Source organism: Oncorhynchus tshawytscha, linkage group LG04 (genome assembly GCF_018296145.1).
Source record: "Oncorhynchus tshawytscha isolate Ot180627B linkage group LG04, Otsh_v2.0, whole genome shotgun sequence".
Lineage (NCBI taxonomy): Eukaryota > Metazoa > Chordata > Actinopteri > Salmoniformes > Salmonidae > Oncorhynchus > Oncorhynchus tshawytscha.
The window spans coordinates 53,106,956-53,129,008 of NC_056432.1; the positions used below are offsets into that span (position 1 = coordinate 53,106,956).

Sequence of the window (22,053 nt, forward strand, 5' to 3'; positions counted from 1 at the left end):
CCTGTCTGATGTTCAGACTCTTCTTGCAGATGTAAGAGAAGGAATCTGTACTGCCCTGCCCACTTCACTGTTGCTCCAAGAAGAGGAAACTGCAGTTGTGAAATACATCAAAAAGCGTGAAGACTTCTGCCTGAAGCCCATATATGCCGCAGCATACGTTGCTGGCAAGAACATCCTGTCTGGTGCAGAGATCAACAAGGCCTATGGTGTCATCACTACCACATCTTACCACCTTGGCCTGGATGAGGGCAAGGTTCTTGGCAGTCTGGCAAAGTACACTTCCAAGCAAGGGCTTTGAAATGAAGATGCAATATGGCAGTCATGCCAACATATCTCATCAACCACCTGGTGGAAGGGACTTTGTGGATCTGAGGCTCTTTCCCATTGCCTGCATCCGCCTCTAAATCCCACCAACATCAGCCGCCTTAGAGCGCAACTGTCCTTGTTTGGGAACACACACACAACATGCTGACCAATACAAGTGTTAAAAAATTGGTGGCCATCCGGGCAAATTTGAGGCTTTTTGAGCCTGACAACGAGCCATCCTGAGGCCTCAGAGTCTGATGTTCAAGAGGAGACATGGAAGCCTGAGAGGAAGACAACCAAAGCTTTAGTTTTTAGACTATAATTTTACAGATGTATGTTGAAAACGTTTTTGGGAGATGCGATGGATCATCGGGGATCATTCCCTTTCTTTTGTTGTTCAATAAAATCATCCCATGTGAAAAGTCAATTAATTTAATTAAAAAGTTAAATTCGTAACTAAATGGTTTTGTTAATATTGGAAGGATTTAATCATTTGCAATTATGTCTTCTTATGATAAGGTAAAAGGTGTAAGTTTCTGTCTCCATACGATATGGGTAAATATATCCAAAGCAAAAACATCCACACTTAAATGGTATTAATATTAATTTGTATATATTTCCATTAATTCCCACATATATTCCCACAGAAAGTTAGCACCTCTGAATATTCCCCAAAATGTACAACCCTACTCTTCAGCCCATCTCATATTATCAACTTACAAAAAGGGCCTGGTGTACACTCACATATTTTTTTTTTACAATACACACTGAAGGATAATTCTGCCATTGAGACTCAGTTGTGTAATGTGAATATCAAAGAGGAAAGAAGCAGAGAAAAGTGAAAGAGAGTTCAAAGGGGACATCACTGAAAGCAAGATACGAGACGACTGAGCCAGATAAAAAAAAGAAGAGATCAGAGGGAGACAGAAAAAGCAAGAGAGACATCAGAGAGAGCAAGAGAGAAGGCTTTCTACAGAGAGAAGAACAAAAGACAGAAGTTGAGATGAAATGAGAGACCACACAAAAGAGAAAACAACCAGAAACAGAGAGAGGGAGACAGCAGGCCTACAACACATACCTCTCCGAGCAGCTCGACACGGAGGTCCTTGAGCACCACGGCCCCGTCCATCAGCTCCTCCTTCTCCAGCAGCAGCATAAACAGGCGACCCTCCATGTCCCCCAGCAGGTAGCGGGAGCCGTTGGGGTCCACGCGGTTGTGACATACGATGGTGCTTTGCTGTTGGGGGCGGGACAGAGGTGGTGTATGAGGGGAGTGTCCCTCTGTTCTATATAAAGTGCTTTGAGCATCTGGAGAAGTGCAGCACTATATCCAATTCATCATTGCTATCAAACTGCATGATGCTGGAAAAGAGTTGAAAGCCTCTGCATTGTGTTGATTTACGTTGATCTTACCTTGATGGTGGGAGGCGCAATGGCCAAGTATTTATCCCCGTTGTGGTAGGTGATGGATTCTTGTCCAATGATTATAGCACCTCCAAATGGTTCTGGGACTGAAATAGACAAATACATCAACCACCACGTAAATCAACCAACAAGGGAATCACATTTAAATACACTATAAGAAGAAGTAGAAAAAGCAGAAGAGGACCCTTGGGTGCTGCAGTTCCAGTGGAAATTATCTTTAAACACTAATCTAAGAGTTTTGAACATCAGAATGAAGTAAATCTCATGAGCATTGGACCAGGGCCCGACGATCATTGTCTAACCCTGCCTGGATTCTCTCTCTCCTCACCTGGGATGACCATAGAAGCCTCAGCCTCCACGTTCTCCTGTTTCCACGGCCCCTTGTTGAACTCCTTCTCCCTCAGCGACACCTCATAGGTCTTCACATGCCGTCCCTGAGGGTCCTACAGCACACAAACACAGAAACAAATCAGACTGACACACTCGCAGATATTCACGCAACATTTATGTTAACTAAAGCACACATTCCCCCTTTCAGCGGACATGCACTACTGTCTCATATACACATCCTCTCTTACTCCCCAATATTCTTTCAAACAGCATCATATTCCTAATCTTGCATTTTCTCATCTCCTCCCCAACCACCCCCTCAAAACACAACCACTCCAACATTGTACCCCTTTCATCCACCACTTCCTACCCATCCCTCCCCCCACCCTATTTTACCTCCACCCCTCCCTACCTGATAGATGAAGCAGACTGTGGGCGCCTGACAGCCGTACAGGAAGTGGACGTCGATGACCTGCAGCTCCTCCAGGCGGATGTTGAAGGCCTTGAGTTCTCGGTTCTCCCGGTCCAACGGAATCACCTTGAATAGGCCGTCGTACAGCCGCAGGCCGATCATGCGGCACTCAGGGTCTACAATGCCAATGATGCCCGTCTCCGAGGGACGCCCGATGCGGTCCTATGCAAAAATAAATAAGTTGGTCAAGTAAGAGGAGTTTCACAGCATCCTATTGTTTCAGTCTGCAGAGTATTCCTGTTGCAGTTTTGCAGAACATATACCTTGACCTCCATCAACAGCTCAAAGACACTAGCTACCCTCATATTTATTTTTATCCTACCTGCACGTTGCCGTGGGCGCGGGTGATGATGTCGATGCTCTCCCCGTTCTGTTTGTACTCCAGGATGCAAGCGTTGTATTTGGCCGTGAGAATGAAGAGCAGATCCTTGCTTTCGCCCTGCAGTCAAAACAGACAAAAAGTTCCTCTCCATTGAAGCCAGTAAAAACATATGTCTGATGTTCAATTTCGGCATTAGTTTACAACTTGTATGGCAGTTACAGAAAGAAACCTGGGTCTTCTTAAGAGGGGCACACCGTAGTGGAACCTTTTGCAACATTAAACATAATTTTGTGTTCTTATTGGGATCACGAGTGGCGCAGCGGTCTAAGACACTGCATCTCAGTGCTTGAGGCGTCACTACAGACACTATGGTTAAAATCCAGGCTGTATCACAACCGGCCGTGAATGGGAGTCCCATAGGGCGGCGCACAATTGGCCCAGCGTCGTCTGGGTTTGACCGGTGTAGGCCGTCATTGTAAATAAGAATTTGTTCTTAACTGACTTGCCTAGTTAAATAAAGGTTAAATAAAATAAATGAATAAAAGTTCATGCAGTACCTCCTTGTTTCAAAATGTTTTCTCTCTACTGAATGTGACCCAGCTTTGAAATGACTAACATGCACACACAAACATACAGGTAGTAGTAGACTCACCTTTGGCCTGAAGAGCTCCATGACAGCAATCTTGCCGTACATGCCCACCTCTTTGACGGGCCGGAGCCCTTCCGCTGTGACCACATAGATCTCCAGGCGTGTGTTTTTGGCTATGAGCAGATTCAGGTCCTCGGCAGAAGTAAAGTGGCCTGGGGAAGAGAGGGTGGTCTAGTCAGTCGGACTAACTTTTTCTAAGAGCTAAATTAGTAGTTATTGGAGTGCCTTCCAGCTTTCTGTATGACTAGCAGATATACATTTTTTATTTAACTAGGCAAGTCGGCTAGTGTGTGATCGGCTATGAAGAGCCAGCTGACATGTACTCCTGAGGTGCTGACTTGCTGCACCCTTCGACAACTACTGTGATTATTATTATTATTATTATTTGACCATGCCGGTCATTTATGAACATTTGAACATCTTGGCCATGTTCTGTTATAATCTCCACCCGGCACAACCAGAAGAGGACTGGCCACCCCTCATAGCCTGGTTCCTCTCTAGGTTTCTTCCTAGGTTTTGGCCTTTCTAGGGAGTTTTTCCTAGCCACCGTGCTTCTACACGTGCATTGCTTGCTGTTTGGGGTTTTAGGCTGGGTTTCTGTACAGCACTTTGAGATATCAGCTGATGTACGAAGGGCTATATAAATACATCTGATTTGATTTTGATTTGAAGTCTACGCAATAATTTCCCCCCCCAATCTCCTTCCTGTATATTGAAAATGCTAATTTCTTGAGTTCAAGTATTTGTTTTTCTATGTACTAGCAATACAACTGGCCTACTTTTCTAGCTAAGCAGATCATTTTTACTCAAAATATACACTAAGGTGACAACACTGCCTAGACAGTGTGATTTTAAAATTAACAATATGGGATTTGTTAGTCAGTGTCAGAATGCCTTAAATTAAGTGATTTTTAATCACACGTGATTTTAACCTAAAAAGTAATACATTGAATAGTTTGCCAGCTATCGCCAACATATTTGCAATCAAAGAAATGCAGGCAGTCAAAGGCTAAGTAAATGCCCTTACATTCGTAACTACGCAGGCTGTCCATGACTATAACGTTATAAATTTGCCAATTTATTATTTAGGTAGACATATTAACTGGCACTGCAGTGGCCTGCCTGCCTGCTACCTGTGTAATTTTGCAACACTGAAGCTCCAAACCTGTCTGAGATTCTTGGCCAACTGATAAACAAGAAGGTAATAGTAATCCAAACAAATTGACATCGGACAGCTGAAGATAGCTAGCATTAGCTTCAAAACATCCTGGCTGCGCAGGAGCACACACTGGCTCGTGACATTTTGTGTTCACTTGATTGACAATCGATTGCTAGCTATATGATATCGGTCGAGCGAAACCACATGTCCAATGCAGTGCATGGTTAATAAAACAACTTTGAACAAAGCCTTTATCAATGGACTTGATCAACTTGCTGGCGAAACAATATCAAGGGGCCTGCAGGTGCCTGTAGCTTGGCTTCTCGCGCGGGAGCTTAGCGTGCTAGTGGATGAGGTCGCTACGACATGTTGGTGCGCGAGCTAACAAGAATAACATAATTACCGGTGATGCAGGCATTGACTGCCGTCGGTTTCTGCGCTGTTACCACGTAATTATAAGACATGGCGTTCAAAGACAGAATAAGAACACCAGTGAAATCGTATCAGTTCTTCACAAGTGTTGAAACCATGGATATAAATAATTTTAAAAAACAAGCGGAAGTGTATTGCTAAAAACACGAGATATATTTACTTTCACAGCGCCCCATGTGGCTCGGAATTCGATTTGTCGTTGTTGGTGCATTTTTTAATAATATGGTGCATTGTCCATCTGCATTGGACAGAAGAGGAGAGTGTCATAACTTATATTATTTGGCTTACCCCTCTGTAATAGGACGTTTTTTCACAGGAAATACTGTGTTGCGATGCTTTACTCATCAGTGTTTTAAATTGTCAACCTCCGCAGCAGAGAGCCAAGTCACTGATGAAGAGGACTAGAGATCTTTCAGAGCCATGGCATTGTTGCTCACGTTTGATCAAGCAAAATTCCCTTATAAGAAACACTTAATCTACTTACTGTATCAATCAAAATCGATAATGGTCAAAATGGCAGGTGTTCTTCGGCTTGTATTACTGTGTGTGTGTGCGCATATGCATGCGTTAGGTTAGCATTGGACTGACACCAGAGACGGTAGAGAAAGCGAGACACCTCCCTCCTTAATTTGTTTCAGGACGGGGCCACTCTGGTCTACTTATTGCCCCTGCCCCGCGGTTGGGGTGCCACAGAAACAATATATTTCTAGTGAGGGCGTATGGGGAAAACAGGGAGGGGACAATAAGTAGACCAGAGCCATTGGCCTCACGCAGGAAAGCATGCTGACGCGAGAGAGGGAACGCCCACTTACAGACAGGAACCCTGACTATTTTTTCCAATGGTAAACTGCCTGAGTAAGACATCTTGGTCTATCCACCATCCTTGCTGACACCTTCATAAACACAGGGCTTGCAGTGACATCACTGCTGTCAAAAACACTGGCCTGTGGGCTGTAGGCTAAAGACTCAATCCCTGATTAATCCCAGGTATAAGAATAGATCCCTGTCTGTGGCTCCATGAAAGCAAGCATGCATATGGTGTATTGGAGTGTATATTTACTGTCGAGCACTATTTATGGGGTGGGTTAGGAGAGATGTGGTGATAAATTGACTGACACATCCAGTTTTACCTTCAGTAATATATAGACTCTGCCGTAGGTCTTTAGTCCCCTATTCTGAGACATACTGTATCTGCACAGCGTACATTCTGTTCACCCAAATTGTTTTTGGAGATTTAGCATGCGACTGTCTAACGGTTTGTCTTTTTCCATGTGTAAATCCAGTGTGTTTAGGCCAATGCAATGACCTCATAGGGTCATACCAAAAAAAGAAACCTCATTCACAATGCTTAGAGCTTGTGACGTCAATTGATGTGTCACATAAATGTGTGCTTATGCTGAGTGCATGTGATATAGGATTAACATTGGAAGTATTTACTGAAAGGAATACTGAGCACATATGCACTGTCTGGGTTTTGTTTAATACATTTGTACAAAAAGCAGGGGGGGGGGGAAGTAAGCATTTTAAACACATAAAACATTAGTTTTTCTTTCCAGTCATCTTCACACACAAAATCTGGCACACAAACTCTCAAATCATCCTACAAAACAACAAAGATAATAATTACATTGATAGCTAAATAACACAGACAAACGCAGTCACAAGGTTACAAAGTGTGAAAAAAAAGATATAACTTGTTGTGTCAATGTCACATCAAACTATGAGTTCTCAAATTTCAGCATCACAGTCATCTTGGTATAACATTCTGTCCATTAATCAAGGCCCTAAACCAGTTTGCCTCTTACAGTACATCTGGCTTGCCCTGCAAAGTGGCTTGCTGTATCCAAGCAGAATCTAATTTTTCACCCTTCTTGTTAAAGTTTACCCACGTCTTCCCTCCGTATAAGCCCATGCCTGTGCACTGTAGCGTCTATTTCAGTTCTGCACGTAGCAGTGTCTCTCTGTGTCCGTGGGGAAATGGAGGGGTCAATTTAGGATCTGTCCTTTCCAGTTTAATCTCCACACACTGCTCTTTGCTCACTGGCGGGCCCTGGCATTGGCAAAGGCGTCTCTGAGCCAAGGCGAGTCTTCATAGAGCCGAGGGTCACCCAGGTACTCTGTGGTGCGCTTGTAGAAGTAGTAGTACAACACGGACGCTGCACACAAACACACATCACCAATGAAAGACTGAAGTCATTTGGTTTTGAAACAGAAAAGACAACAACTATTGCGTTTCAGGCCTAACAGGTTTCCTAAAATGTGTTTCAGTAAGTGTGTGACCAAAGATAGCCTCACCTATTCTTTGGAAGACAAAAAGCACTTGGAGACCATCCGTCCACACATAGCGGTTTGATTTTAGCCAGCGTAGATTCTGCAGAGATAGACACAACCCAATGCATCATTCAGTTTGAGGGATAGCATTCTTTCACTAAGACATATAATAAACCATAAATTGATAGTAAATTATAATACATATGTAATAAACAATTATGAGGCCTACAGAAAACTTGAAATTCCATATTTCCCCCTGTGGATTAATAAAGTATACTCTCATCTTATTTGTGGCTAGGAGTGAATCCACTTATGACAAAAGCTCAGTCATAGTTGGTTGCCAGGGAGCTTCCTGAACATCACAGCTCAGGCTAAATCCCCCAATTGCCTGTAAGAATGATCCGTTCCTCTACAGTACTTCTCTCAAACCTCAAATTCACTGAATGTTGATCACCAGTCTATGAACAGATCCCATACCTTCACACGTGCACATTTCTATAATAACTACAAATCACAACTATCCCCATGAAAATACACAGGACACACACTCACACACGCAGGCTTCACACATACAGTTGAAGTTTACATACACCTTAGCCAAATACATTTAAGCTCAGTTTTTCACAATTCCTGACATTTAATCCTAGTAAAAACTTCCTGTTTTAGGTCAGTTAGGATCACCACTTTATTTTAAGAATGTGAAATGTCAGAATAATAGAGAGAATTATTTATTTCAGCTTTTATTTCTTTCATCACATTCCCAGTGGGTCAGAAGATTACATACACTCAATTAGTATTTAGTAGCATTGCCTTTAAATTGTTTAACTTGGGTCAATAAGTTAGGTGAATTTTGGCCCATTCCTCCTGACAGAGCTGGTGTAACTGAGTCAGGTTTGTAGGCCTCCTTGCTCGCACTCTTTTTCAGTTCTGCCCACAAATGTTCCATGGGATTGAGGTCAGGGCTTTGTGATGGCCACTCCAATATGCTTGGGGTCATTGTCCATTTGGAAGACCCATTTGCGACCAAGCTTGAACTTCCTGACTGATGTCTTGAGATGTTGCTTCAATAAATCCACATATTTTTCCTACCTCATGATGCCATCTATTTTGTGAAGTGCTCCAGTCCCTCCTGCAGCAAAGCACCCCCACAACATGATGCTGCCACCCCCGTGCTTCACGGTTGGGATAGTGTTCTTCGGCTTGCAAGCCTCCCCCCCTTTTTCCTTCAAACATAATGATGGTCATTATGGCCAAACAGTTCTCTTTTTGTTTCATCAGAACAGAGGACATTTCTCCAAAAAGTACAATCTTTGTCCCCATGTGCGGTTGCAAACCGTACTCTGGCTTTTTTTATGGTGGTTTTGGAGCAGCGGTTTTGGAGCAGTGGCTTCTTCCTTGCTGAGCGGCCTTTCAGGTTATGTCGATATAGGACTTTGTTACAGATACTTTTGTTTCCTCCAGCATCTTCACAAGGTCCTTTGCTGTTGTTCTGTGATTGATTTGCACTTTTCGCACCAAAGTACGTTCATCTCTAGGAGACAGAACGCGTCTCCTTCCTGAGCGGTATAGCGGCTGAGTGGTCCCATGGTGTTTATACTTGCACACTATTGTTTGTACAGATGAGCGCGGTACCTTCAGGCATTTGTAAATTGCTCCCAAGGATGAACCAGACTTACGGAGGTCTACAATTTTTTTCTGAGGTCTTGGCTGATATCTTTTGATTTTCCCATGATGTCAAGCAAAGAGGCTCTGAGTTTGAAGGTAGGCCTTGAAATACATCCACAGGTACACCTCCAATTGACTCAAATTATGTCAATTAGCCTATCAGAAGCTTCTAAAGCCATGACATAATTTTCTGGAATTGTCCAAACTGTTAAAAGGCACAGTCAATTAGTGTATGTAAACTTCTGACCCAATGGAATTGTGATACAGTGAGTTATAAGTTAAATAATCTGTCTGTAAACAATTGTTGGAAAAATTACTTAGGACATCTACTTTGTGCATGACACAACTGACATGTCAAAACTATAGTTTGTTTACAATAAATGTGTGTAGTGGATGAAAAATGAGTTTTAATGACTGCAACCTAAGGGTATTTAAACTTCCGACTTCAACTGTACACACACACACACACACACACACACACACACACACACACACACACACACACACACACACACACACACACACACACATATATATATATGCAAACCAAACAGTTTAATGAAAAGGACCCCGAGACATTATTTTCGTTGTTTGAGCGGGTTGCTGACACTAGGAGTTGGCCTGATTCTGACCGCACTTTAATGTTGCAGTGTGTGCTGACTGGTAAAGCGCAGGAAGCATATTCAGCTCTTAGTGTACACGACAGTGCCAGTTATGATAAAGTTAAAACAGCTGTGTTACAGATTTATTAACTGGTCCCTGAGGCTTACCGCCAACGATTTAGAACTTTAAAAAGGGATGATAAGCAGACTCATGTTGAGTTTGCGCGACAGTTATCTTTACAGTTTAATCGCTGGTGTTCCGCCTCTGCAGTTGTGACTTTCCAAGGGCTGTGTGATCTGATTATGTTAGAGCAATTTAAGGACACAATTCCTGATCGTATTGCCACGTATATTAACGAACAGAAAGTAAAGAATGTTGCTGACGCTGCGGTTTTGGCGGACGAGTATGTGTTGACTCACAAAAGTGTCTTTGCAGAGCCCCGTATTCGGAAAGAGTGGGGGCGTTCGGATAGATTTGGGCTTCGCTCACCGAGATACTTTGGTTCACGGGCAGAGTTCCATTCAACTAGGGTTGAGCCTGACTCCCATGGTAAAGCTGACTTTGGGCAGGAGTGTCACTACTGTCAAGGTTCAGGTCATTGGAAAAACGAATGTCCACTTCTCAGGTCAAAGGGTGCTTATGCTAAATCTAAGCCTACCGTGTTAGCTGCACCTGTTCCACATCAGTTCACTCATGACTCATTTCCTCAGGCCCAGGAGAATGTGAAAGTCCATATTGATCCAGACTATTTACCTTTCATTACGGAAGGTTTTGTGTCTATGTTAGGAAGTAAAGACCTAGTGCCAGTGAAGATCCTGAGAGACACAGGTGCCTCTGAATCATTTGTGTTGGAGTCTGTGTTACCCTTTTCTGCTGAGACTGATTCAGGGAATAGTGTTCTAATTAGGGGAATAGGTTTGAACACTCTTCAGTTCCATTGCATAAACTGATGTTGGATTGTGGGCTGGTGAAGGGTGAAGTTGTTGTGGGGGTGCGTCCTTCGTTGCCTATTGAGGGTATCGACGTTATCCTTGGGAATAACTTGGCTGGTGAGCGTGTATGGCCAGTCGTGTTTCCATCTCTAGTGGTTTCCACTAAGCCGTCATTTGTTGGGATTCCTGATGAGAGTGTACAGAGTTTCACAGAGGTGTTCTCTGCGTGTGCAGTGACACGTTCTATGAGCCGTGGCGAACTGGTTACTGCGCCGACTAATGATAATACAAAGTATGTCACTGTTTTCCCTGTTATCCCGTTATCTGTAACCCGGTCAGATCTAATCAATGCGCAACGGGATGACCCCACGTTGGAAGAGTTGCGTGATCAAATTGTGCCTGTAGAACAGTTGGGAGAAGTCGCCCATGGCTATTTTCTCCAAGAGGATGTCCTGATGAGAAAGTGGGTGTCTCGTGATAGTTGTTTTCTGGGGGAGGCAATTAGTCAGGTTGTTGTACCAGTTATGCTTCGTGAGTTGGTGTTGGAAACTTCTCACAGCGACGTTGCTGGACATATGGGGGTGAGGAAAACCTACAATCACATATTAAGACATTTCTTTTGGCCTAGATTAAAGAGGGATGTTTCTGATTTTATCAAAACTTGTCACACCTGTCAATTAACTGGTAAGCCTAATCAAGCTATTAAACCAGTACCATTGTTTCCTATTCCTGTACTCAGCCAACCTTTTGAGTATCTGATTATTGACTGTGTGGGTCCTCTGCCTCGTTCTAAAAAGGGTAGCAGTTACCTGTTCACTGTGATGTGTCAGACCACTAGGTTTCCTGCTGCCTATCCTCTCCGATCTATCACGACTAAAACTGTGTTAAAAGCTTTGACTCGGTTTCTCTCATTGTTTGGAATCCCTAAGGTCATTCAGAGTGATCAAGGATCTAATTTTACCTCTAATCTGTTTAGTCAGGTTCTTCAACAGCTCCATATTAAACACAATTTGTCTAGCGCCTATCACACACAAAGTCAAGGAGCACTGGAACGTTTCCATCAAACACTTAAGTCTTTGTTGAGAGCTTATTGTACTGAGATGGATAAGGATTGGGAGGAGGGGTTGCCTTGGTTACTGTTAGCCGCTAGGGAAGTTTCACAGGAGAGCACAGGTTTCAGTCCAAATGACCTTTGTTTGGACATAGGGTGCGTGGACTTTTATCTGTTCTCCAGGATGACTGGAAGTCTCCCGAGCCTCCTCAGTCCCTATTATCGTATGTGTGTGATTTCCGGCGACGACTGTACGCCGCTGGTGAAATGGCTAAAGAGAAGTTATCATCTTCACAGGAGAGGATGAAGGGCATATTTGATTGCCGAACTGAGCCTCGTCACTTTAGTCCAGGTGACCAGGTTCTTGCTCTGCTGCCAATTGTAGGTTCTCCTTTTCAAGCCAAGTTTCAAGGTCCATATACAGTGGTGCGCCAGTACACTGAGCAAAGTTATCTAGTTGCCACTCCAGAATGGAGGAAAGCACACCAGCTGTGCCATGTAAATCTGTTAAAACCCTATTATGCACGTTCCTCTGAGACTGAACAGTGGGATTCTACAGAGGACGGTAAAACCTGTTCTTTTGGCTGATACCGTTGTTTCCTTGGGTTCTTGTCGTGCTAGATCTGTGCATGAGGAGGAAGATGTTCCTGGTCCTGACGATTGTATATTGCAGGGTAGATTGAAAAATTCAGAAACACTGGATATTTTAGACAGTCTTCTCACTCACCTACCTGTTGATGGGCGGAAAGAGATGGTTGGTCTTATTCAGAGATTTCCAGGTTTGTTTTCTGATACACCTACACGTACAAACTTAATAGAACATGATATTGACATTGGAGGTAATAACTTCTCTACTGTGGTCGCTCCCTTGACAGATATGCTGAAAGCTAAGGCTGTTTACATTTGGTCTACTCGTTGTCAACACGCTTTTGAAGATGCAAAGAGGTTGCTGACCTCAACTCCGGTGCTGGCTGCTCCTCGCGTGGATTTGTCATTTACCTTGCAGGTGGATGCTAGTCATGTGGGGGCAGGTGCAGTTTTGCTGCAAGCAGATGTGTCTGGGATTGAGAGGCCTGTTAGTTTCTTTTCCAAAAAGTTTAACGATTATCAGTTGAACTACTCTGTTATTGAAAAGGAAGCGCTAGCACTCATTTGGGCGCTACAACACTTCGAAGTGTATGTCGAGTCGGGGGTAGTACCCATTGTGGTCTACACCGACCATAACCCCCTCACTTTTTTGAGGTCCATGATGTGTCCAAACCAGAGTATAATGCGATGGTGTTTATTTTTTACAATGTGTGTTTATTTTTACTGTGTGTGTGTGTGTGTGTGTGTGTGTGTGTGTGTGTGTGTGTGTATATATGTGTGTGTGTGTGTGTGTGTGTGGTGTGTGTGTGTGTGTGTGTGTGTAATACACAATGTGTGTGTGTGTAATACACAATGTGTGTGTGTGTAATACACAATGTGTGTGTGTGTAATACACAATGTGTGTGTGTGTAATACACAATGTGTGTGTGTGTAATACACAATGTGTGTGTGTGTAATACACAATGTGTGTGTGTGTAATACACAATGTGTGTGTGTGTAATACACAATGTGTGTGTGTGTAATACACAATGTGTGTGTGTGTAATACACAATGTGTGTGTGTGTAATACACAGTGTGTGTGTAATACACAATGTGTGTGTGTGTGTGTAATACACAATGTGTGTGTGTGTGTGTGTGTGTAATACACAATGTGTGTGTGTGTAATACACAATGTGTGTGTGTGTGTAATACACAATGTGTGTGTAATACACAATGTGTGTGTGTGTGTGTGTGTGTGTGTGTGTAATACACAGTGTGTGTGTGTGTGTGTGTAATACACAGTGTGTGTGTGTGTGTAATACACAGTGTGTGTGTGTGTGTAATACACAATGTGTGTGTGTGTGTAATACACAATGTGTGTGTGTGTGTGTAATACACAATGTGTGTGTGTGTGTAATACACAATGTGTGTAATACACAATGTGTGTGTAATACACAATGTGTGTGTGTGTGTGTGTGTGTGTAATACACAATGTGTGTAATACACAATGTGTGTGTGTAATACACAATGTGTGTGTGTAATACACAATGTGTGTGTGTAATACACAATGTGTGTGTGTGTAATACACAATGTGTGTAATACACAATGTGTGTGTGTGTAATACACAATGTGTGTAATACACAATGTGTGTGTGTGTAATACAGTGTGTGTGTGTGTGTGTGTGTGTGTGTAATACACAGTGTGTGTGTGTAATACACAGTGTGTGTGTGTGTGTAATACACAGTGTGTGTGTGTGTGTGTGTAATACACAGTGTGTGTGTGTGTGTGTGTAATACACACTGTGTGTGTGTGTGTGTAATACACAATGTGTGTGTGTGTGTGTGTAATACACAATGTGTGTGTGTGTGTGTAATACACAATGTGTGTGTGTGTGTGTGTGTGTGTGTGTGTAATACACAATGTGTGTGTGTGTGTAATACACAATGTGTGTGTGTGTGTGTAATACACAATGTGTGTGTGTGTGTGTAATACACAATGTGTGTGTGTGTGTGTGTAATACACGATGTGTGTGTGTAATACACAATGTGTGTGTGTAATACACAATGTGTGTGTGTGTGTAATACACAATGTGTGTGTGTGTGTAATACACAATGTGTGTGTGTGTGTAATACACAATGTGTGTGTGTGTGTAATACACAATGTGTGTGTGTGTGTAATACACAATGTGTGTGTGTGTGTGTGTAATACACAATGTGTGTGTGTGTGTGTGTAATACACAATGTGTGTGTGTGTGTGTGTGTGTGTAATACACAATGTGTGTGTGTGTGTGTGTGTAATACACAATGTGTGTGTGTGTAATACACAATGTGTGTGTGTGTGTGTGTGTGTGTAATACACAATGTGTGTGTGTGTGTGTAATACACAATGTGTGTGTGTGTGTAATACACATTGTGTGTGTGTGTAATACACACACACACATTGTGTGTGTGTGTAATACACAATGTGTGTGTGTGTAATACACAATGTGTGTGTGTGTAATACACAATGTGTGTGTGTGTGTAATACACAATGTGTGTGTGTGTGTAATACACAATGTGTGTGTGTGTGTAATACACAATGTGTGTGTGTGTGTAATACACAATGTGTGTGTGTAATACACAATGTGTGTGTGTAATACACAATGTGTGTGTGTGTAATACACAGTGTGTGTGTGTGTGTAATACACAATGTGTGTGTGTGTAATACACAATGTGTGTGTGTGTGTGTGTGTGTAATACACAATGTGTGTGTGTGTGTGTGTGTGATACACAATGTGTGTGTGTGTGTGTGTAATACACAATGTGTGTGTGTGTGTGTGTGTGTAATACACAATGTGTGTGTGTGTGTGTGTGTGATACACAATGTGTGTGTGTGTGTGTGTGTGTGTAATACACAGTGTGTGTGTGTGTAATACACAGTGTGTGTGTGTAATACACAGTGTGTGTGTGTGTGTGTGTGTGTGTGTGTGTAATACACAGTGTGTGTGTGTGTGTGTGTAATACACAGTGTGTGTGTGTGTGTGTGTGTGTAATACACAATGTGTGTGTGTGTGTGTGTAATACACATGTGTGTGTGTGTGTGTGTGTAATACACAATGTGTGTGTGTGTGTGTGTAATACACAATGTGTGTGTGTGTGTGTAATACACAATGTGTGTGTGTGTGTGTAATACACAATGTGTGTGTGTGTGTGTGTAATACACAATGTGTGTGTGTGTGTGTAATACACAATGTGTGTGTGTGTGTGTAATACACAATGTGTGTGTGTGTGTGTAATACACAATGTGTGTGTGTGTGTGTGTAATACACAATGTGTGTGTGTAATACACAATGTGTGTGTGTAATACACAATGTGTGTGTGTGTGTAATACACAATGTGTGTGTGTGTGTAATACACAATGTGTGTGTGTGTGTAATACACAATGTGTGTGTGTGTGTGTGTGTGTGTAATACACAATGTGTGTGTGTGTGTAATACACAATGTGTGTGTGTGTGTAATACACAATGTGTGTGTGTGTGTAATACACAATGTGTGTGTGTGTAATACACAATGTGTGTGTGTGTAATACACAATGTGTGTGTGTGTGTGTAATACACAATGTGTGTGTGTGTAATACACAATGTGTGTGTGTGTGTAATACACAATGTGTGTGTGTGTGTAATACACAGTGTGTGTGTGTGTGTGTAATACACAGTGTGTGTGTGTGTAATACACAGTGTGTGTGTGTGTAATACACAATGTGTGTGTGTGTAATAAACAATGTGTGTGTGTGTAATACACAGTGTGTGTGTGTGTAATACACAATGTGTGTGTGTGTAATACACAGTGTGTGTGTGTGTAATACACAATGTGTGTGTGTGTAATACACAATGTGTGTGTGTGTGTAATACACAATGTGTGTGTGTGTAATACACAATGTGTGTGTGTGTAATACACAATGTGTGTGTGTGTGTAATACACAATGTGTGTGTGTGTGTAATACACAATGTGTGTGTGTGTAATACACAATGTGTGTGTGTGTGTAATACACAATGTGTGTGTGTGTGTAATACACATGTGTGTGTGTGTGTGTGTGTAATACACAATGTGTGTGTGTGTAATACACAATGTGTGTGTGTGTAATACACAATGTGTGTGTGTGTAATACACAATGTGTGTGTGTGTGTGTAATACACAATGTGTGTGTGTGTGTGTAATACACAATGTGTGTGTGTGTGTAATACACAATATGTGTGTGTGTGTAATACACAATGTGTGTGTGTGTAATACACAATGTGTGTGTGTGTGTAATACACAATGTGTGTGTGTGTGTGTGTGTAATACACAATGTGTGTGTGTGTGTGTGTAATACACAATGTGTGTGTGTGTAATACACAATGTGTGTGTGTGTAATACACAATGTGTGTGTGTGTAATACACAATGTGTGTGTGTGTGTAATACACAATGTGTGTGTGTGTAATACACAATGTGTGTGTGTGTAATACACAATGTGTGTGTGTGTAATACACAATGTGTGTGTGTGTGTAATACACAATGTGTGTGTGTGTGTAATACACAATGTGTGTGTGTGTAATACACAATGTGTGTGTGTGTAATACACAATGTGTGTGTGTGTGTGTAATACACAATGTGTGTGTGTGTGTGTAATACACAATGTGTGTGTGTGTAATACACAATGTGTGTGTGTGTGTGTGTAATACACAATGTGTGTGTGTGTGTGTGTAATACACAATGTGTGTGTGTGTGTAATACACAATGTGTGTGTGTGTGTAATACACAATGTGTGTGTGTGTGTAATACACAATGTGTGTGTGTGTAATACACAATGTGTGTGTGTGTGTAATACACAATGTGTGTGTGTGTAATACACAATGTGTGTGTGTGTAATACACAATGTGTGTGTGTGTGTAATACACAATGTGTGTGTGTGTGTAATACACAATGTGTGTGTGTGTGTAATACACAATGTGTGTGTGTGTAATACACAATGTGTGTGTGTGTAATACACAATGTGTGTAATACACAATGTGTGTGTGTGTAATAGTGTGTGTGTGTGTAATACACAATGTGTGTGTGTGTAATACACAATGTGTGTGTGTGTAATACACAGTGTGTGTGTGTAATACACAGTGTGTGTGTGTGTAATACACAATGTGTGTGTGTGTGTAATACACAATGTGTGTGTGTGTGTGTGTAATACACAATGTGTGTGTGTGTGTGTGTGTGTAATACACAATGTGTGTGTGTGTGTAATACACAATGTGTGTGTGTGTGTGTAATACACAATGTGTGTGTGTGTAATACACAATGTGTGTGTGTGTGTGTGTAATACACAATGTGTGTGTGTGTAATACACAATGTGTGTGTGTGTGTAATACACAATGTGTGTGTGTGTAATACACAATGTGTGTGTGTGTGTAATACACAATGTGTGTGTGTGTGTAATACACAATGTGTGTGTGTGTGTGTGTGTGTAATACACAATGTGTGTGTGTGTGTGTGTGTGTAATACACAATGTGTGTGTGTGTGTGTGTGTGTGTAATACACAATGTGTGTGTGTGTGTAATACACAATGTGTGTGTGTGTGTGTAATACACAATGTGTGTGTGTGTGTGTAATACACAATGTGTGTGTGTGTAATACACAATGTGTGTGTGTGTAATACACAATGTGTGTAATACACAATGTGTGTGTGTGTAATAGTGTGTGTGTGTAATACACAATGTGTGTGTGTGTAATACACAATGTGTGTAATACACAATGTGTGTGTGTGTAATACACAGTGTGTGTGTGTAATACACAGTGTGTGTGTGTGTAATACACAGTGTGTGTGTGTGTAATACACAGTGTGTGTGTGTGTAATACACAGTGTGTGTGTGTAATACACAGTGTGTGTGTGTAATACACAATGTGTGTGTGTAATACACAATGTGTGTGTGTAATACACAATGTGTGTGTGTAATACACAATGTGTGTGTGTAATACACAATGTGTGTGTGTGTAATACACAATGTGTGTGTGTAATACACAATGTGTGTGTGTAATACACAATGTGTGTGTGTGTGTAATACACAATGTGTGTGTGTAATACACAATGTGTGTGTGTGTAATACACAATGTGTGTGTGTGTAATACACAATGTGTGTGTGTGTAATACACAATGTGTGTGTGTGTAATACACAGTGTGTGTGTGTAATACACAGTGTGTGTGTGTAATACACAGTGTGTGTGTGTAATACACAGTGTGTGTGTGTGTAATACACAGTGTGTGTGTAATACACAGTGTGTGTGTGTAATACACAGTGTGTGTGTGTAATACACAGTGTGTGTGTGTAATACACAATGTGTGTGTGTAATACACAATGTGTGTGTGTAATACACAGTGTGTGTGTGTAATACAAATGTGTGTGTGTGTGTGTGTGTAATACACAATGTGTGTGTGTGTGTGTGTGTAATACACAATGTGTGTGTGTGTGTGTGTAATACACAATGTGTGTGTGTGTGTGTGTAATACACAATGTGTGTGTGTGTAATACACAATGTGTGTGTGTGTAATACACAATGTGTGTGTGTGTGTAATACACAATGTGTGTGTGTAATACACAATGTGTGTGTGTAATACACAATGTGTGTGTGTAATACACAATGTGTGTGTGTGTGTGTAATACACAATGTGTGTGTGTGTGTAATACAATGTGTGTAATACACAGTGTGTGTGTGTGTAATACACAGTGTGCGTGTGTGTAATACACAGTGTGCGTGTGTGTAATACACAGTGTGCGTGTGTGTAATACACAGTGTGCGTGTGTGTAATACACAGTGTGCGTGTGTGTAATACACAGTGTGCGTGTGTGTAATACACAGTGTGTGTGTGTAATACACAATGTGTGTGTGTGTGTAATACACAATGTGTGTGTGTGTGTGTGTAATACACAATGTGTGTGTGTGTGTGTAATACACAATGTGTGTGTGTAATACACAATATGTGTGTGTGTGTAATACACAATGTGTGTGTGTGTGTGTGTGTAATACACAATGTGTGTGTGAGTGTGTGTGTAATACACAATGTGTGTGTGTGTGTGTGTGTGTGTAATACACAATGTGTGTGTGTGTGTGTGTGTGTGTAATACACAATGTGTGTGTGTGTGTGTGTGTAATACACAATGTGTGTGTGTGTGTAATACACAATGTGTGTGTGTGTGTAATACACAATGTGTGTGTGTGTGTAATACACAATGTGTGTGTGTGTAATACACAATGTGTGTGTAATACACAATGTGTGTGTGTGTGTGTAATACACAATGTGTGTGTGTGTGTGTAATACACAATGTGTGTGTGTGTGTAATACACAATGTGTGTGTGTGTGTGTGTGTGTGTGTGTGTGTGTGTGTGTGTGTGTAATACACAATGTGTGTGTGTGTGTGTGTGTGTGTGTGTGTGTAATACACAATGTGTGTGTGTGTGTGTGTGTGTAATACACAATGTGTGTGTGTGTGTAATACACAATGTGTGTGTGTGTGTAATACACAATGTGTGTGTGTGTGTAATACACAATGTGTGTGTGTGTAATACAAAATGTGTGTGTGTAATACACAATGTGTGTGTGTGTAATACACAATGTGTGTGTGTGTAATACACAATGTGTGTGTGTGTGTAATACACAATGTGTGTGTGTGTGTAATACACAATGTGTGTGTGTGTGTAATACACAATGTGTGTGTGTAATACACAATGTGTGTGTGTGTAATACACAATGTGTGTGTGTGTGTAATACACAATGTGTGTGTGTGTGTAATACACAATGTGTGTGTGTGTGTAATACACAATGTGTGTGTGTGTAATACACAATGTGTGTGTGTGTAATACACAATGTGTGTGTGTGTGTAATACACAATGTGTGTGTGTGTGTGTAATACACAATGTGTGTGTGTGTGTGTAATACACAATGTGTGTGTGTGTGTAATACACAATGTGTGTGTGTGTAATACACAATGTGTGTGTGTGTGTAATACACAATGTGTGTGTGTGTGTAATACACAATGTGTGTGTGTGTGTGTAATACACAATGTGTGTGTGTGTAATACACAATGTGTGTGTGTGTGTGTAATACACAATGTGTGTGTGTGTGTGTAATACACAATGTGTGTGTGTGTGTGTAATACACAATGTGTGTGTGTGTGTGTAATACACAATGTGTGTGTGTGTGTGTAATACACAATGTGTGTGTGTGTGTGTAATACACAATGTGTGTGTGTGTGTGTAATACACAATGTGTGTGTGTGTGTGTGTAATACACAATGTGTGTGTGTGTGTGTGTAATACACAATGTGTGTGTGTGTGTGTGTAATACACAATGTGTGTGTGTGTGTGTGTAATACACAATGTGTGTGTGTGTGTGTGTAATACACAATGTGTGTGTGTGTGTGTGTAATACACAATGTGTGTGTGTGTGTGTAATACACAATGTGTGTGTGTGTGTAATACACAATGTGTGTGTGTGTGTAATACACAATGTGTGTGTGTGTGTAATACACAGTGTGTGTGTGTGTAATACACAGTGTGTGTGTGTGTAATACACAGTGTGTGTGTGTGTAATACACAGTGTGTGTGTGTGTAATACACAGTGTGTGTGTGTGTAATACACAGTGTGTGTGTGTGTAATACACAGTGTGTGTGTGTAATACACAATGTGTGTGTGTAATACACAATGTGTGTGTGTAATACACAATGTGTGTGTGTAATACACAGTGTGTGTGTGTGTGTAATACACAATGTGTGTGTGTGTGTGTGTGTATATACACAGTGTGTGTGTGTGTGTGTATATACAGTGTGTGTGTGTGTATATACAGTGTGTGTGTATACACTGTGTGTGTGTGTATACACACTGGTGTGTGTGTGTATACACACTGGGTGTGTGTATATATACACTGGTGTGTGTGTGTATATACACAGGTGTGTGTGTATATACACAATGTGTGTGTGTGTGTGTGTGTATATATACACTGGTGTGTGTGTATATATACACTGGTGTGTGTGTATATATACACTGGTGTGTGTGTATATATACACTGGTGTGTGTGTATATACACACTGGTGTGTATATATACACTGGTGTGTGTGTATATACACACTGGTGTGTGTGTGTATATACACAATGTGTGTGTGTGTATATACACAATGTGTGTGTGTGTGTGTGTGTGTGTGTGTGTGTGTGTATACACAATGTGTGTGTGTGTGTGTGTATATACACAATGTGTGTGTGTGTGTGTGTGTATATACACAATGTGTGTGTGTGTGTGTGTGTGTATATACACAATGTGTGTGTGTGTGTGTGTGTGTGTATATACACAATGTGTGTGTGTGTGTGTGTGTGTGTGTATACACACAGTGTGTGTGTGTGTGTGTGTGTGTGTATACACACAATGTGTGTGTGTGTGTGTGTGTGTGTGTGTGTATACACACATGTGTGTGTGTGTGTGTGTGTGTGTGTGTGTATACACACAATGTGTGTGTGTGTATACACACAGTGTGTGTGTGTGTGTGTGTGTGTGTATACACAATGTGTGTGTGTGTATATACACAATGTGTGTGTGTGTGTGTGTGTGTGTGTGTGTGTATATACACAATGTGTGTGTGTGTATATACACAATGTGTGTGTGTGTGTGTGTGTGTGTGTGTGTGTGTGTGTGTGTACACAATGTGTGTGTGTGTACACAATGTGTGTGTGTATACACAATGTGTGTGTGTATACACAATGTGTGTGTGTATACACAATGTGTGTGTGTGTGTGTGTGTATACACAATGTGTGTGTGTGTGTGTATACACAATGTGTGTGTGTGTGTGTATACACAATGTGTGTGTGTGTGT

General features: G+C 41.5%; 2 protein-coding genes across 6 annotated transcripts in view; both read right to left on the minus strand.

Annotated features, from left to right (window-relative positions):
• LOC112248982 (DNA damage-binding protein 1) overlaps nucleotides 1-5,600 on the minus strand; it is a 29,236-nt gene extending 23,636 nt beyond the window's left edge. Inside the window, exons 1-7 of one of the 2 annotated variants that reach the window (XM_042320878.1) lie at nucleotides 5,580-5,600; nucleotides 3,508-3,656; nucleotides 2,856-2,972; nucleotides 2,474-2,695; nucleotides 2,060-2,174; nucleotides 1,720-1,817; nucleotides 1,385-1,543 (exon numbers count right to left, since the gene is read on the minus strand). In XM_042320878.1, coding sequence (XP_042176812.1) covers nucleotides 1,385-1,543; nucleotides 1,720-1,817; nucleotides 2,060-2,174; nucleotides 2,474-2,695; nucleotides 2,856-2,972; nucleotides 3,508-3,549 — 753 coding nt within the window. In that variant the 5' untranslated portion in view covers nucleotides 3,550-3,656; nucleotides 5,580-5,600. Of the gene's footprint in view, nucleotides 1-1,384; nucleotides 1,544-1,719; nucleotides 1,818-2,059; nucleotides 2,175-2,473; nucleotides 2,696-2,855; nucleotides 2,973-3,507; nucleotides 3,657-5,066; nucleotides 5,230-5,579 lie in introns of those variants that run through there. The other variant, XM_024418479.2, reaches the window with a different exon arrangement.
• A 956-nt stretch (nucleotides 5,601-6,556) lies between these two features.
• LOC112248984 (transmembrane protein 138) overlaps nucleotides 6,557-22,053 on the minus strand; it is a 32,487-nt gene continuing 16,990 nt past the window's right edge. For all 4 annotated transcript variants that reach the window (XM_024418484.2, XM_024418483.2, XM_024418482.2 and 1 more), the window contains 2 exons: nucleotides 7,391-7,466; nucleotides 6,557-7,251 (listed from right to left, as the gene is read on the minus strand). In XM_024418484.2, the coding sequence (XP_024274252.1) occupies nucleotides 7,133-7,251; nucleotides 7,391-7,466 (195 nt within the window). In that variant the 3' untranslated portion in view covers nucleotides 6,557-7,132. The remainder of the gene's footprint in view (nucleotides 7,252-7,390; nucleotides 7,467-22,053) is intronic.